Consider the following 16,918-nt stretch of genomic DNA (forward strand, 5'->3'; position numbering starts at 1 on the left):
GTGAGCCTTCCTTTGGATCACAAACTGCACCAGTCACCTTATGTTCAGGTACTTGTTCCCCCAAGAAAAACAAGAAAAACAGTCTCCTCTGTACTTGGGACTGGAGGTGTGCTCTTCATGGGATGAGTCTTCTTGTTTTTGATAGGTTTTTGTTGAGATTCCTAACTCAGCTGAGTGCTGTTCAATTCTTTTAATGGATCTATTAATCTACGTGTTGTTAGGAGGAAGATCCATAACAGCAGAGGTATAGGGTGGCAGTTTTATGCCTGTTTGCCTCCTCTGCTCTGTCCAGTTCCATTTTCTATTAGGGTTCTTTGTTCATTCCATCAGCTTTGTGTACACTTTATTTGTGTGTGGTCTTAATGACATCATACACATCACAAGTGTTTTCAGTCCTCTCTGCTTTCCTTCCTTGTCTCACAACACTTTGTTTGCACACAGCTTTGTTACAGCCAAGCTGCAAAGAAGGTAATAAAGTGTGCACGGCAAAATAAGGTGGAATCAAACCTCTGTATGGCTACACTCTGTCACTTTTAGGTGCATTCCTCTCCCTTTTGTCTGTGGTGCTGTCTGCAGATGGTCGAGCTTTCCCTTTCTTCAGTGTTATGTTTTCAGCATTGAGTTAATTGTTGTGGGATGTGGATATTTCAACAGCACACGGTGGGAAAGGTCAGTTGTCAGAAACATGCCTGTCCACAACTGATAAGGCAGTCATGAGGATTTGACTCATTAAACACCCTCCCTGTAGCCATGGAGTCTGCTCTATTGCAGGGGAAAAAAAAAAATATAAAAAAAGCAGTAAGGGAATAAGCCCAGGCTGGAGTTAAAGCAAGTGCCAAAATGCCCTGGTACAGCCTCCCTCTTGCCCTTAGGCTCACTGTAGGAACTCTATAGGCTTCCTCCATTCCTGCATTCCCACACGCTCCTTGGACATCTGTGCTTATGCTCTGAGGTTGTGTGCATTCATGTATTCACTCCTTTGCATTTACACCTGATCAAGACGTTTTGCTTTCCTCTGTGTCGTGCAGGTGTGTAAATCCTCATATGGGTGCCCTGAGGCAGTATAGGGAGATAGAGCTTATTCATGTTCGTGGGCACAAACTGTAATGTGCCCAAGGAATGTTAAGTCTGCGTCATTCTGCACGTATGCAATGCACAGCCACTCAAAGCTGACTGTGCTTTGTCACACTCTCTTCACACCAATGTGTGCTTCCTTTTCTACTACAGAGAAGGGCAAATATCCCTGCTGCGTATATTTATCATATTTTTCAGGCGCATTTTATCTGCTTTACTACAAGAATATGCTGTACAATTATACTGCTGGTACCTGCATATATGTCCCTGCTGCCTTGGTAAACAGATGAACTTGAGGCTCTGTAGTTGTAGCAAAAGCCTAATGTGTTTCTCATTGCATACAAATTGACATGTTTTTGCCCCTTAATAATTACTGGGCAAAGCTGCTCTGCCAGCTTGTATCTGTCCCTTGCCTGAGCTTTGTTTTGAGAAGAATGATTACCCCTCAAATTGGATTTGGAGACTGCCTCTTTCGTAAATGGTCCTAATACATTCTTATGATGAATGTAAGTGAAGAGCAGCAGTAGTGTTTTGGCAGTGTATTTTGATACTGAGGCAGTACTGGGGGTTGGAGTGTACCTGCTGCTCAGTCCTACTGATGCTACAGGGAGCTGACAGTGGTCTGGCACCAGCTGTATATGCTGCTCTACCCCGCTCTGCCTCTTTCTTTGCTTTCTGCCTTACCTTTGCTTTCACCTTCCTCCTTATCTCCCCTTTCTCATGGGCACGGCTTTCAGTGCTGCTCTCTGGTATCGAAAAAGGATAATTTTGTGGATCATTAATGTGTTATTACTGTGATTAGCCCTAACTACTTTTCTATTCATGCCTCGAACTGGAAGGACGCCCACAGGGCTTCCCAATCAGCAGCAGGCATGCGACTGCTGGGAGGCTGCTGCTAACACCCACTGCCTGCTCTTGTCTGTCTGTTCTGGTGGTGTGTGTCTGCTCCTGGCTTCCCAGCAGCTTACTTTAGGATCTTCCAATAGTTTTTCTAATATAGTGCCCTTCAGTAGAAGCACGTGTCTCTCCTCCCACCAAGCTGCTTGTATCAACTTTATATGTAAATGCATTCCTTCCCTTTCTTTTTCTCTCAGTGTTAAGCTTACTTTGTTCCTACAGTCAGTTTTGGAAGGCTCCCATCAACTGTCCCCGTGGTTTTCACAAACAGGACTGATCCTCCCACCTGTGTAGGGAAGACAGCTATAGGTTCTTAATATTTTTCCCTGATGTTACATTGCTCACCGAATTCAGAAAGTTTGAGGAAGATTTTCTCTTTAGTATTATAAAGAACAAATGTGCCAAATTTGTTGTTAAGTGAATATTAGTGCTCCTGTATTCACAGCCAATCCAATAACAAACAGCTCTACGTACTTACAGTTAGGATATTGGAGTTTTAATGCTTTTTTTTTTTTTTTTTTTTTTTAAGGCTGGAAAAGTAAGAGTAGTGTGAAACTTGGGATTCCATCTAAGATTGCTGTTAAAAATGATGGATCTCCCTGAGATGATTTTATTTATTTATTTATTTACTTATTTATTTATTTATTTATTTTGCATAAAGCTTGCTTCACAGTTGTTACATGACCCTGGCACTTTTTTGGCCATTCGAGTATGTGAGTTAAAGACAGTGAGCAAACAGCTCAGCTACACACTTGCACACTCTTACACTTTGTACTATCATGCATATTCTATATATAAGGACAAAGGGAGTACGTAACAACCATGATGTAGAGATACTTGTACAAAGAACAAAGCTGATGAATAGGTTACATCTTGAGTTTTACATTCACAGTACTGTGATGTTCTCTTTTTTGCATTTTGCTGAATGTTCAGTCTGTAAGGAACCATTTCTTCTGGGTTTTATGCTTTGAGATTGACATCATATCACAGAATCACATCACAGAATATCTTAGGTTGAGTTGGGACCTGAAAGATCATCTATTTCCAACCCTGCTCCCATGAGCAGGGTTGCCAACCATCAGATCAGGCTGACCAGGGCTCATCCAACTCAGCCATGAATGACTCAAGACATGGTACATCCACATCTTCTCTGGGCAGCCTGTTCCAGTGCCTCACCACACTATGAATAAAAAAAGTATTCTTAACATCTAACCTAAATCTCCTCTCTTTTAGTTTAAAGTCTTTCCCCCTTATCCTATTATTGTGTAAAATGTCAGCCTTCCTCTTGCTTCTAAAGTCCCTTAAAGTACTGGAAAGCCACAATTAGGTTTGTCCACAGCCTTCATTTCTCCAGACTAAGCAAGCTCGACTCTTTCAACCTTTCTTCATAGGAGAGGTGCTCTAGTCCTTTGATCATCTTTGTGACTCTCTTCTGGACCTGCTTCAACAGCTCCACATCCGTTTTGTTCTGGGTGCCCTGTGTTGGGCACAGTACTCCAGGTGGGGCCTTACAAGGGCAGAACTGAGGGGAGGAATAATCACCTCTTTTTCCCTGTTGGTCGTCCATCTTTTTATAGAATCATGGAATGGTTTGGGTTGGAAGGGACCTTGAAGATCTTCTAGTTACAACTCCCTTACTATAGGGAGGGACACCTCTCACTATATCAGGATGCTCATAGCTCCATCCAGCCTGGTCTTGAATGCTTCCAGGGAAGGGGCATCCACAATCTTGCTGGGCCTAACCTGTTCCAGTGTTTTGAATGCAGCCCAGGATACCATTGGGCTTTTGGGTTGCAAGAGCACTCTGCTGGCTCATATCCAGCTTCCCATCTATCAGGACCACCAAATCCTTCTCCTCAGGGCTGCTCTCAATGAGTTCTTCTCCTGATCTGTACTCATATCTGGGATTGCCTCAAACCAGGTGCCAGCACCTTGGCCTTGTTAGATTTCATTAGAATCCTGTGTGCATACTTTTCAAATGTGTCCAGCTTCCTCTGGGTGGCATTCCTCTATTCTGTTGTGTCAGCTGTACTAAGCTTGGTGTCATCTTCAAATTTGCTGAGGGTATACTTGATGTCACTATCTATGTATGTACTTGGTAAACATGTTGAAGTGTACCAGTTCCAAGACAGACCACTAGGAGACACCACTTGTGACTGATCTCCACCTGGATTTAGAGCTGTTGACAAGAACTCTTTATCTGCGTGCTTCCACCCGGTTCTTTATCCACCCAGTAGTCCAGCCTTCAAATCCTTCCATATGTTTCTAATTTAGTGATAAGGATGTGGTATGAGACCATGTCAAAGGGCTTGCACAAGTCTAGGTAGATGATATCATTTGCCCTTCCTTTGTCCACTGATGCCATCACTCCATCACAGAAGTCCACCAGATTCTTTAGGCAGTCTACACTAAATTATTCTTACATTTTAGAACAGTGCACCAGGAGAAAAGTGAATTAGAAGAAATGCAGAGCAAAATAAAAAAATTAGAAAAACTGAATACAGCAGAAATGATAGCTGTCCTGACCCATGCTCAGCAGTGAGAAATCAAGGTAAGTTCTTACACCCAGTATTTCATCATCGTGTTTGAGCTCTTGACAAAATCAGTAGCAGTGCCTTGCTTTTTCTTGAACCAGGTTGAACTGGGAGAGAACAAAATTTTTCAGGAAAAAAAAAAGGAAAAGATGTATTTCAGTAAGCCAAAACAAACTATGAATTTACTTGAACACATCAAATTGTTTCAGGCAAATGCTTTTTTTTTTTTAAGTTGATTTACTGAATATCACTCATTTCAAAATAAAACTATTTCATGCTTTTATTTTAAAGTGGAGCTGTACGGGTTTTTTTTTTTTGGAAGAAACATATTTAGGATGCACAAAACTAAAATGTTATTTTTCCTCTGCATCCAAGCAAGACACTAATGCAGGATTGTTTTTTGTCTCTTTGACCAGTTGTTCAGAATATGAATAAAGTATAGAGCCCTAAGCACATAGTATCATAGTTAGACTGAAGTTTGTTGTTTCTTTGCAAATGATAGGCAAGGCAAAATCATGCACTGATAGCAGTGCAGTTGCATACACTTAGAAGTCAATAGAGACCATGGAGAGAGGGATAACCAGGACACTCTAAACACTGCATATACTCTGAATGGACACATGGCTTCTCCTTGTAGCTGTGGAACTTTTCTTTTGGAGAGAAGTTTCATTAAACTTGCAGAGCACCCTTCTTCCATAGATCTCAAGGACTTAACCTATATTTTTGTTATCTTTGTAGCACAGATGGAAGAAGCTGAGGTTAATTAAATGCCGCACATTGCACAGTTAATCGGTGGCAAAGTCAGAAGTAAAATGCTTAGGTCCTGACTCCTACACCTGTAGTTTGTCATTTAGATCAATTTTAGTGAACAATTTAAAAGATGGCTGAAATAGATGATGTTACTAACTGTATGCTATAATCTTTTTTAGACATATGCCATCTTACTTATTCATTATTGTAGCGCTAATACTTCTACAGTAAGAGCATTTTAACTAAAAGTTTTTATGAATGCTTTCCTCTAGCTACTCTCCTTGATATTGAGGAAAATGATGATGGTTTGTTTTTTTTTTCCCCGTAGTAAATGGTTCATTCACACAGGTTCAGATTGCTCTGAGACTCTTCTGACTTCTGCTTCCCTTTAGAAACAGACAGAAAAGGTAGCTTAGAGAATCAGTAGCTATGAATTTCATGTTATTGATGAATCTAGGTTTAAATAATCTCTGTATATGCTGTGCTAAATAGGAGATATTCTGTGATAAATCTGATACTGTTTTTCCTCTCAGAGTAAGTTTCATTGAAAGAATTGTATCATATTGTTCAATGAAGATTTTTTCAGGATTGAGGAGCAAAATAGCTTTTCATTTGTGCAAGTTTTGATTTGCTTAGGTGGAACTTCAGCTATGTATTTAATAGATGCAAACTCAAAAAAAAAACAACAAAAAATAGCAATCATCCTTCTAGCAGTCTGTCAATTATATTATAGATACAGGAAAGTGATATGTGGAAACTTCTTACGTTTTTCCATTGGGTAGTGTGTGCTGACTGTTTAATAAAACCATGATAGAGAATCAAAAGCCTGAGAGATTGCTTTGGGTTAAAGATTCAGGCACTGTCCTGTCCTCCCTCTCTTTGCTGTCAGCCTTTGCTGTTCAGTGGCAAAATCCATCAGGAGAGATAAATCACTTTGCAAGGTTGGCTGTGGCCCTCTCAGGCACTATTTGTAGCCCATGGGGTTGGACTTCTCTCTGTGGGAGCCTGCCTAAGGAGCTTTCTGCTGTGACACAGCACACACAGATTGGGCCTCGAGAGCTTTAATACAGCATCTTTAGAGACCTTCCTCCTGCTTTCCTTAGGAGCTCTAGAGTTCAGAGGAATAATAAATTAATTAGGTTTGACAACAAGACAAGCTTTCATTGTATTGTTAAGTCTCCTTGATCTCTTCTGAGCTTCAATTTGTGGACCTTTTCACAAGTGTTCTCATCTAAAAGTGAAGGATAATGTATGGAGCAGCTGATAGTGGAGGGGGGGCATGACTCATGCTAGGCAGTTGGTGTTCTCTGGTGTAAGTTAATACTTACTTTGCTCTTGCTGGTGAAATGAAAGAGATTTTTGGAAAGGTTGGAGCTTTCTACAGTGTGTGCAAAATGTGAGCTCAACACTCACAGTGCCCAGTCTTTAGTGCATCTCACCATTGCATTGGGCTTCCAGGCTTACATTTTTCTTCACATCTCTTAAACGTAATGAGATTTGGTTCTCCATTGATTCTTATCTGCAGAGTTTCCGATGTTACTGTGATTCTTCTCTGTTTCAAAATTCCAAATTATATAGATAGATGAAGTGAGAGGATGGAGAGAAAAACAAATGACACTATTTCAGGATAATCTAACATTATGTAGAATGGCTTAAACCTGGTAAGCATTTGGAAAACCAGTCTTTTCACTTTGAGACTCCAGCTCAGTAATTAGTTTTCTCCCTTATAACATCTTTCTATGATTTTACAACCAACTTTTTCTAACAGGCTAAGGGCTTTCATTAGGTTTTCAGCATTCAGTCACTAGATAACTTTTTCAGAGGGTGTTGGAAACAATTCACTTTTTTTTTTTTTTTTTTTTCCATCAGAGGTGCTATCTGACTAATTTGCTGGGTTATTTGATGTACAGTTTCTTCTCTCCTAACCTCTAAAAGAACATCAGTTACACATAAAAGTGACTCAGAGAGCATAAATCTTTCATTGTTTGAGAATCATAGATATTATAGGTGACCCTTCTGCCCAGAACAGAATTAGCTCTTAGTAAATTTCATGAGGTTTTACCTAAATAGGGATTCTACCCCATTCTGAGGCGTTGCCTTGATCGCTCACTGCTCATCATCTAGAATAGCCCTAAGTCTATTTTTTCCTTGGTTCATACTGTTTGTATCTAGAATTCATACTTTCCTGACTTCAGTATGATTCAGGTCAAAATATTTCCTTCAACTCAGTTGTGATTTTAAAATTTTAGAGTTACTGTTGACAGTAAGAATTAGTGTAGAAAGGATGCAAAGATAAATGCACCAAGACGTTTAGTCATGTCCATACCTATGCAGTGACAAAGCAGGAATCCTCTGAGACTTTGGACATGTCAAGAGCTAAGCCGGAATGTGGGATTTCGTACATGTCTCAGATGTCTGCAAATCCCAGCTTTGAAGAGAATTTAGTTTTGTGATTGTGTTTTAAAATAAATAATGTTGTTAGATTAATGCTAACAAGTGAAATGGAAGATTTAATTGCTTACATCTGCTATGTAACCTGTTTTTACATTGTGTTTTGTTTTCATATATATCTATCTAATGTTGAGTTAGAAATTAAATCTTGAAAATCATATATAAATCAAGAGTTTGCAAACATATTCTAAATACAGTTGTATTTAGAATATGCAACAGCATGGTTGCATTGTAACATTTGAATAAGATCATTACTTCAAGATAGTATGATTTACATATGGAGCATTTCATATCCCAACAAAACCAGGCTTTGGTCTGTTGTTCCATGTTACATAAACCAAAGTTTCCTATGACTTGGAGGTAAATTTAGCTTTTCTAGTTTAGGTTAGAGTTGTTACGCAGAAACTCTTTGGAACACTATAACTTTTTAAAGAACATAAAAGGCATAAAAACCACAATATAAATCCAACATTCTTTGAACCCTTTAGTGTCTGATCTCCTTTTGTGGATAGTCTGTGCTGCATTCAGAATGTACATCACGAAGAAATAGTTCACAACTCTTTAGTCTTACCGGTATCTCTAGGCTGCACCTGAAAGCACGTTAAGGTACTGTGAGATCTCTAGCCCACTCAGGGCTTTTTTTCTTCTAAATTATATTTTTAGAGAGAATCTATATCTACTTTCCCATTCTCTGCTCTGTGGTGATTTTCACATGCTTTCTCATCAGAGCCATCATATACATCAGGGCATTGTAACATACAGGTCAGCATGGAAAGGTTGTGCTTGATAAAAAACACAGGGTATGACTTGTGTCAGGCCATATGGCCCCACATGGTCTATTGTGTTGTAGCTAGGAGGAATATACAGTTAAGATCTTTGGAGGTTGGAGCCTAATCTATGCGCTAAAGCCTTTAATATGGCCATGTGTTTTGATCCACAGACTACAGTTCAGGAAGCAGTGATTCAGAAAATGTATTTTTAGTGGCTATATTGACCTTGGGAGACATGGGGTGAACAGGTGTGTCTTTTCATTGGCGTGTGTGCCCCAGAGAGATTTTAGTGTGTGGTCTGCAAATTTGAATATTTATACAGAACACTGAGGGGAAAAAGGAAAAAAAAAAAACAAACAAAAAAACTATATGTGAAACAGAAATAAGTTACATTCCCCGAAACCCCTTTAATATCCTTTCAGAAAATAAGGATCCAAAGATGGATCAGGTCTAGGATCCTATTTATAACAACGGTGACTAGAAGAAACAAGCTGATGATGTAGTTGCATGCAGGAATGGATTGATAGTGCTTTATATTAAAACCATGGGTACAAGTAAGAATATAAGAGTAATTTACCTCTAAATTTTCTCCACCATGTTTTGATGAGTTGTCTTAAATTGCCGTTTAGCTTTCTAACCTATTCTTTGCCTCCTCCTTTGTGTCAAGCAGACCAGTGAAATTTTGTCTTAGTGGCTGGGCAACTGTGAATGAGCCCCGTTAATACATTTTGTAGTGAGTGAACAACCAACCAGCCATGCCTCCTTCCCCCTAAAATGTCAAATGTGTACTCAGTACATCACAAATCTATGGCTGTAGGAAAATGACTTGGTCATAATGATGGTGTTTGACTTCTGCCCTTAGATGCCTAGTATTTGATCAGTTGCTTTCTTTACTGAAATGCTATCTTGTGTTCAGCTTGTCTTTTGGGACCCCCAGGTCTTTCTCTTTGTTAATGGCTTACAGGCTGGTTCGGCCCAGTTCTGTGACTAGCAGATCAGGAGGACCCATGGACCCATATCCCAGGAAAGAGAAAAGGAGAAAAAAAGGAAAAGGATAGAGAGATGGGCCTAAAAACAAGACAGCGGCAACAATCTGAGGAGAAACAAACTAATTTACTAAATAAGATATCGGAATGCATGATAACACACTATAATACAATATAATTAGAATTGAACCTAATATATCAAGTAAAATGAGAGAGAATGTCCGAACCAGCCTGTAAACAACTGACACTCTGAAAAGCTGCTTTTGAGCCAGTTGGCTCCCAACCTGTGTTGCTACAAGGAGTAATTTGTCTTACTGTTTGCTTAAAGGGACATATATATATACATGTATACATACATATATATATATATATATATGTATGTATGTGTATATATATATATATATATGTATATGTATATAGACACATAGTATGCTTCCATAAGCACACACACACATTACTGCTGCCTTCAAAATGCCCAGGTTTTTTAATGAGTTCATTCTATGATACCCTCAGTAGAGATTACAGAAGTATGTTTTTAAAGCAAACCTATCACTTAGAGGATGATGTATGTTCTTGTAACACTATGCTGTTTTGTCACTTCTGTTTCATGCTGTGAGGGCACAGATTTCACTATGCAGTTATTTTTCAAGGAAGGCAATGACAAGTATTTTCCCTTCAGTCTTGTACTGACAGATTCTGGCTAATCTGCATTAGGTTTACTAAATGAGACAAGATGAAGCAGAAAAACACTACTACTATCAGTGGCAATACCACCAACACTTGCCTTATGCAATGGATTGTAAGAAACAGTGACTTGACTGCTTGTGCCATGCAGTTATTCATGCTCAGAAGCTCTTTCACAGCTGGGGATCAGAAAGCATATGGAATGGGGGGGGGGGGGGAGAGGGCGAGGGGGTTCTGTAGATCTGTGTAGACTTCTTTGCAAGTGCAATTTTCCCCCAGACTGCACTGGTAGAGACTGGTACAGCCAGCCTGGCTGCTCCTGAAAGCTTTACCATCACAGTTCTGCACTTTTGCCCTAACAGGCAAAATCAGGGTATATAGCTGACTTGAGTCACAGCAGTACAATGTGGATGAACTGATTCCAAATGACTATGGAAGCCCAGATAGTCCATCTAACACTAACGATATTAAGTGTTCAAATGCTGCCTCCAGTTGCTAAGAAATGAATTCAGTGGTTTTCACTACTGTACATAGATGAATTATTATTTTTTTTTTTCTTTAATGTGAAAATATTTCATGTCTCATGCTAGGTAAAATGCTCTGTGTTTATTTTTGCTGTATTAGAAGTATGCACACTAAAGATTCTCTGGATAGGGTGATCAGACAGGCAAAATTCTGGGATGTGTTTAGCAAGAATATCATTTTTTAGAGCTGTCAACAAATGTATTTTGAGTGGTCTTTCGTTGTCTTTGGAAAGAAGGAAACTACACTTGTGTGGTTTTCTTGTCTGTTTGATCTCTCATTCAGTTGAAAGAAAGCAGCAGTTCTATCAAGGTGTCTATTCTGATGTCCCTCAGATTGCCTAGCAGATAGGTTAGGATAAGACTAGACAAGGTTTTGCTATCAATCTAAATATTAATCTTCGTGGTAATTTGGTTCCTTTTGGAACAATGCTTAGCTGATAGTCATGCTGTTATTAGTGTAGTTTTCCATCATTCTTCATTTAAGGATGTAAAATGTCTTATAAGAGAGTCTTCAAACATTGTAGGGTCTGCCGCATACTTCTGAATGGTCCCTATGGTGACAGTGCTGCAGTGAGACTGCAAACACAGCATTGAAATTTATGGGTACCGAGGACCCTGCTGTTAATTCTCTTGATAGCCGTATTGAAATAGGAGCCATACAGTCATTAGCATGTCATGATATATGGCAGTACAGAACATTAACAGTGCTGTGGGGATTTCTCAGAAATTTCATAGCAATCTTAAATCTCTTCTTGGATAACTGCTAAATAGTTCTTCTGTTTCCCCCTCCCCCCCCCCCCCTTTTTTTTTTTTTTAATAGCGCGAGATGAGAACATGGCCACTTTCCGTGGTTCCGAATACCTTTGCTATGACCTGTCTCAAAACCCCATCCAGAGCAGCAGCGATGAGATCACTCTCTCCTTCAAGACATGGCAACGCAACGGACTCATTCTGCACACCGGCAAGTCTGCTGATTATGTCAACCTGGCCCTGAAAGATGGTGCGGTCTCACTGGTCATTAACCTGGGGTCTGGGGCCTTCGAAGCCATTGTGGAGCCTGTCAATGGCAAATTCAATGACAACGCATGGCATGACGTTAAGGTGACGCGCAACTTGCGGCAGGTAATGTTGAAGGAGAGAAAATGCTGGGGAAAACTTTGTTCTCTTATATTTGGACAGAGGTGGATATGAGGGAGAAATGGGGATGCTTGGTGGGCTCACTAGAGTTTCTTCTTTTCTTCTAGTTATTGGGATGATGATAGTGGATGATTAAAAAAAAAAAAAAAGGTTAATGGGAATTTATCCCTGTTGCAATATTTTCATTTTCACTTTATTAGTTTTCTGTTTTTCTCAGTCTGATTTAATAATAAAATCTTGTGCATGACTTTACTTTCATCTCTCTTTTCCCTATTTTTGTTCTGCCATTTTTTATTTTCTTATTTCTTTAATTATGATTCAATCTTATCAGTAATATTCTTGTTGCGTTTAATTACTGTGGGAATTGAATATTTTTCCAGCAACCAATGTTCTACACTCTTCTTCTTTCTCTTAAGTTTTGTTAATTTGTCTAACCATTGCCATGATGTCATAACTCTAATTCTCAAAATCTTTTTTTTCCTTCACTTTCTTTTTTTCCTTTTTGTGTGTATGCAAGTGTGCAGGTATGCAGGTTTGGTGGGTACGTGTGTAATAATTTTAACTTTATAGCTTTGGAATTAATTGGCTGGAGTCTTTCTGAGTCTTCTGTTCTTTTCTTCTCTTCTAACTTTTCCCCTTCTTTCTATAATGAGATTCTACTTTATTTCTTAAGTCTCTGCCTATGAGACTCTTCTGTTGGCTGTGAGGACTGGAAAAGTGGAAGGATCAGAAAAGCCAAGCAAACCCAGATCAATCCAACACCCTACAATTCCACTTTGGAAAAGTTTTTTCTGATTTTGCCACTGTAATTTTGCACATCTGCATGCTGCCTTTCTAAGCAGACAACTCTATCAGGTGATGTATTTGGTATTAGGCCAGACTTAAATTTCTGAAGACCTCTTCATGAAATATAAATTCAGACATATATAGATAAGATAAAATTAAATAATCTTGCTCTGAAAGACGGTGAATGTATCAAGTCACTAAGGCCCACATGATGGATGAAGTTTACACTCTAGATTTGAGCTACTTGATATCATACTGATTGGTAGAGATGTCAGAAATAGCATGTAAACTGAGATTGTAAAAACAACTTGTGATAACAATTTGATCTGTTTATTTGCTCATTTATGTGGATATTAATGCAAACTTTATCCAAGTTTATACAACATCTTTTGTTGAGAAAACATCTTTTGTGATAAAAATTTACAATAGCTAAAACAAAAAATATCAGCAGATATAGGCTTACCAGTGCCAGGGATCAGAAGCAGTTTCTACCAATAGATGTCAGTTAGTGATTTCTGTTTGAGCAATTTCACATCTGTCTTTTAAATATTTGCTCTGGGGGGTGAAGGTCTTTCCCATGTGAATTCTTGTATTTCTACATGTTTATGATGTTTTGGTTGTCATCAAACTTCCACGAGACTGCAGGGTTTTTGCTAGTGGAATCATTATTCTATTTTTACCAGTTTATACACAAATGCAAATTTAATTTCTAATGTGTTGGATAGGTCTTAATGATCCTACTTCATGCAGATGTTCCCATCAGACTACTAGAGGATGATGCACCAACTGTTTGAGGTCAGCCACTCCAGAAATGCCAGAAGTACTACTTTATTTTATGTGTATCATATTTTCAGAAATTCACGTGTAAATTTGCAATGCAATACAGGCCACTTGGAAGTTCTGTTTTCAACTATGAACATGTTGCATAAAAATAAAAAGAAATAAAAGCACCACGAAGAATTGACCCTAAATATTGAGGCTTAATCTTTAAAATGAAGTAGAGATTCCAAGAATATGATCCAAAGTTAAAACAATTCCAGGTAAATTGATTATCAGGAACTTTAAGATATCATCAATCTTCTCCTGTGCTCTTTCTGGGTAGGAGATGAAGGAGGATTTGCATAATTTTTTTGCTTTTCCTGGAATTGGAGCAGAACTTTAAATAGCTGGACTTTTGCCCAGTACGTTTTGGAATTGTTAAATGCTTTGTAGCTAAGTGCTTCCTTTTTTATTTTATTTTATTTTTTTAAGATCAAATGACTGTCACAGCAGTTAATCTCCTTAGTGACAGATCATGTGAATCCAGAGATTCCCTTGAGTAGTGATTGTTAATGTCAAAACAAATCTCCTTGTTTATTTATCTTATTATTTTAGTTAAAACTAAGCCCAGATTCTGCCTTGTGTGAAACCTTTACTGGAAATAGGATCATGGCTGTATTTTATCAGGACTTTCAGAGCATGTTTCCTCACCATACCATGCTAAATTCCAACTTTCTTGTTTGTAAAAATGAATTTACTTGCACAGTAATGTTCAATACGCAGCCCTTCAAAATTTGCAGGGTGGTTTTTACATGAGGCAGCATAGATCTCACTTGTGAAACAGGATAATCTTGCGAACTTTGATCATATGGGACAAGGAGTTGGAGCCTGCACTTCCGTGCTAGCATTGAAGCTAGTTCACCATGCAAAATCTGCCATAAAGATTTTGAGTTCCTCAGCTACTAAAAAGCAAACAAGAAACAATATGTAGATTCAAACAGTTGGAATCTGCATTCTGTGGGAAGTAAAAAACCATCCATATAGCTCTACAAAACTCAGCTAAAAGAACTAATCTGTGAGTTCCCCTTGCTCTGTAATATAGATGCAATATAACATTGAGACATTAAATACCATCTTCTGTTTTCTTGATTCAAATGACAGAATTCTTCTTACACAATTCCTCAACACATTTCTTCCTTACTGTAGGAGGTTCAACTCCTGTATGCTCAGATGACACAAACACCCCAGCACGTGCCTTTTTGTATGCTTCTCCTGAAAGTCACATATTTACCCACTGTAAAGAAACCTGCAGATTTTGAAACTTCTAAGGATAGGTTCAGAGTTTTGTACTCATCTTCAGCTGTATTCTCCAGCCAAAGAAATATTGGCCTGCCAGTGATAGTCTGCAGTGCTTAAGGGTAGCGAGGCTTGAAAGACAAGCAAGAATATAGGGATGTGGTAGGTGAAAGAAAGGAGTCATGGTTGGGTTTGCGCTGAAGGGACAAACTGGTGTGTATGTTTCTGAGCATAAGGTTTTTGCTTGGGGGAAGCACCTTGATGGAAATTTGAAGGGTAAGTATTGCACTGTTTTAAATTTGCTTCAGTCCTGGATAATGTGTATGAGGATTGAAGTTAATTACTAATACTGGGGTGGGAAGACTAGGCAGCACCCTTCTTCTTTACAGAGTAGATGGCATGGCTCCCCATAGAGTCCTGGTCATATTGTCCTCTCTCACTTTGTGTGTGTCAGGCGCCCCACGCCTTTTTTTGGAAAACTAACACTAGACCATTCATGCAATGTGTCATTTTTACTAACCAACTAATGTACTAACACCCTAACGACTCATCTTTGCTTTTAGTTATTTTAATTAACAATCGTTCTGTTCACGATTTTTTAATTTCCTTTCTTCCCCCTTTTCCGCAAAGCACTCAGGCATTGGACACGCTATGGTAAACAAACTACATTGTCTGGTAGATATCATTCTTATTGTCTCTTTTTTTGGGTTTGCCGTGTGTTACCTGCCTTTTCCTTCCCCTAGTCCCTCTTTTTCCCCCCTCCTTTATACTTACTTCTTCCTTTAATTTTATTTTAGTTTCTTCAAAAACACATTTATCTTTTTTTTTTTTTTTTAATGGAAAATATGAAGAGCAAAAGCAGTGAACACAGCTGTTCTGGAAATGGGGTTTGGAATTTCTTTCATTGGTTTCCTCACCTCCCTCTTCAGTTGTTTTGTGTTCCAGTGATCATTTTTTTTTTCTCCCTTTTTTTATTATTTTTTTCCTTCCCTTTGATTTTTTTATTTTTTATTTTTTATTTTTTTTTAACTCAGAAGGTTTTTAGATCAGAACCATTGCAGGGCCTCTAGTCCGTGGTGGTGAAGGCTCTCTTTTTCTCTCATCCTTTTGTTGTGGCAACGGCTATTACAGGCAAACTGGCCAGAGTTGTCCTCTTTCTCCCAACTTTCCCCACTTCCCTCCCTCCTCTCTCTCTCCTCCCCTTCTCTCTCACTTTCTCTCTCTCTGACTTTCCACCTGCCGTGGCCAAAAGGAGCTCAGCCGGCTGTTTGTTTCAGTACACACTCTGCATGGCATGTCCACGTCTGGTGACTCGCCCGTCTCCCACCAGCCTCAATCTATTTTCCTCCATCTTTCCTTCAAACCACTAACAACATCTACGCAAAACACATCAAGTTCACTTGCTCCTCTCCCTCCTTCTCCTTCCAGTTCCCTTCACCCTCCATGTATTTGGGGTTAGAGATTTTGGGTCCTTCCCTGTTTGTTTTTGAGTTTTTTTTTATTATCTTGGAGTTTGTTTGGTATTTTTATTTTTGATTGCATGCACGTGTGAAATAGTTTTCTTTTCTCTCTTGCTCTCTTTGCTTTCTTTCTTTTCCTCTCAACTTTCTGGGCTCCAGGTATAATGGCATGATGTGTCAAAGCGCAGTGTGTGCACGCTTTGTGTTTTCTTTCCACCTCATCTCTGCTTATCTCTCTTTCTCATGTTAGTGTGTGGTTTGAATTATTTTATTTTGATTTATTTTGATTTTTTTCCTGTTTATGTTTTGGTTGAGTTAATTTATGAAATACCATTTTTATTAAATTTATTTTGGGGGTGGGTGGTGGGTGTGTATGTCCCTAGGTACATGGCATGCACATCCATAATGTATTGAAAGTGAGATCCCTTTCCCACCCCTCCCTGAATGCATGATTGTCAGTGTGCTGTGAGCAAAAGAAACATAAAAAATAAAAAATACCAACTTCGTCTTCATTAGTGTTTTTTTTTTTTAACTAACAACCATAACTAACTGTAATCATTAAAATAAAAACTAATTAATCATAAAATCAGCTAATATGAGAAATCTACAAGGAAAATTCCATTTTCTGGCCTGTGTAAATGGAAATCATCTCAGTGTTTAGAGTGCTGGTTCAGCCTGAAAGTGTTGATACACTAGAAAGGGAAGAAGCAGATGCTGAAAAATTTCCATTGCGGTTGAAGCAGACCAGAAAATGGAGCTTGGCTGAACTAAAAAACAAAACAAAACAAAAAAAAACGACAAACAAACCAA

The 16,918-nt window shown here is 38.7% G+C and overlaps 1 protein-coding gene across 17 annotated transcripts in view; it reads left to right on the top strand.

Annotated features, from left to right (window-relative positions):
- NRXN3 (neurexin 3) overlaps window positions 1-16,918 on the top strand; it is a 947,214-nt gene that overhangs the window by 232,843 nt on the left and 697,453 nt on the right. For all 17 annotated transcript variants that reach the window (XM_085225422.1, XM_085225425.1, XM_085225424.1 and 14 more), the window contains one exon: window positions 11,491-11,792. In XM_085225422.1, coding sequence (XP_085081548.1) covers window positions 11,491-11,792 — 302 coding nt within the window. The remainder of the gene's footprint in view (window positions 1-11,490; window positions 11,793-16,918) is intronic.

Source organism: Meleagris gallopavo, chromosome 5 (assembly GCF_905368555.1).
Source record: "Meleagris gallopavo chromosome 5, MGAL_WU_HG_1.1, whole genome shotgun sequence".
Taxonomy (NCBI): Eukaryota; Metazoa; Chordata; class Aves; order Galliformes; family Phasianidae; genus Meleagris; species Meleagris gallopavo.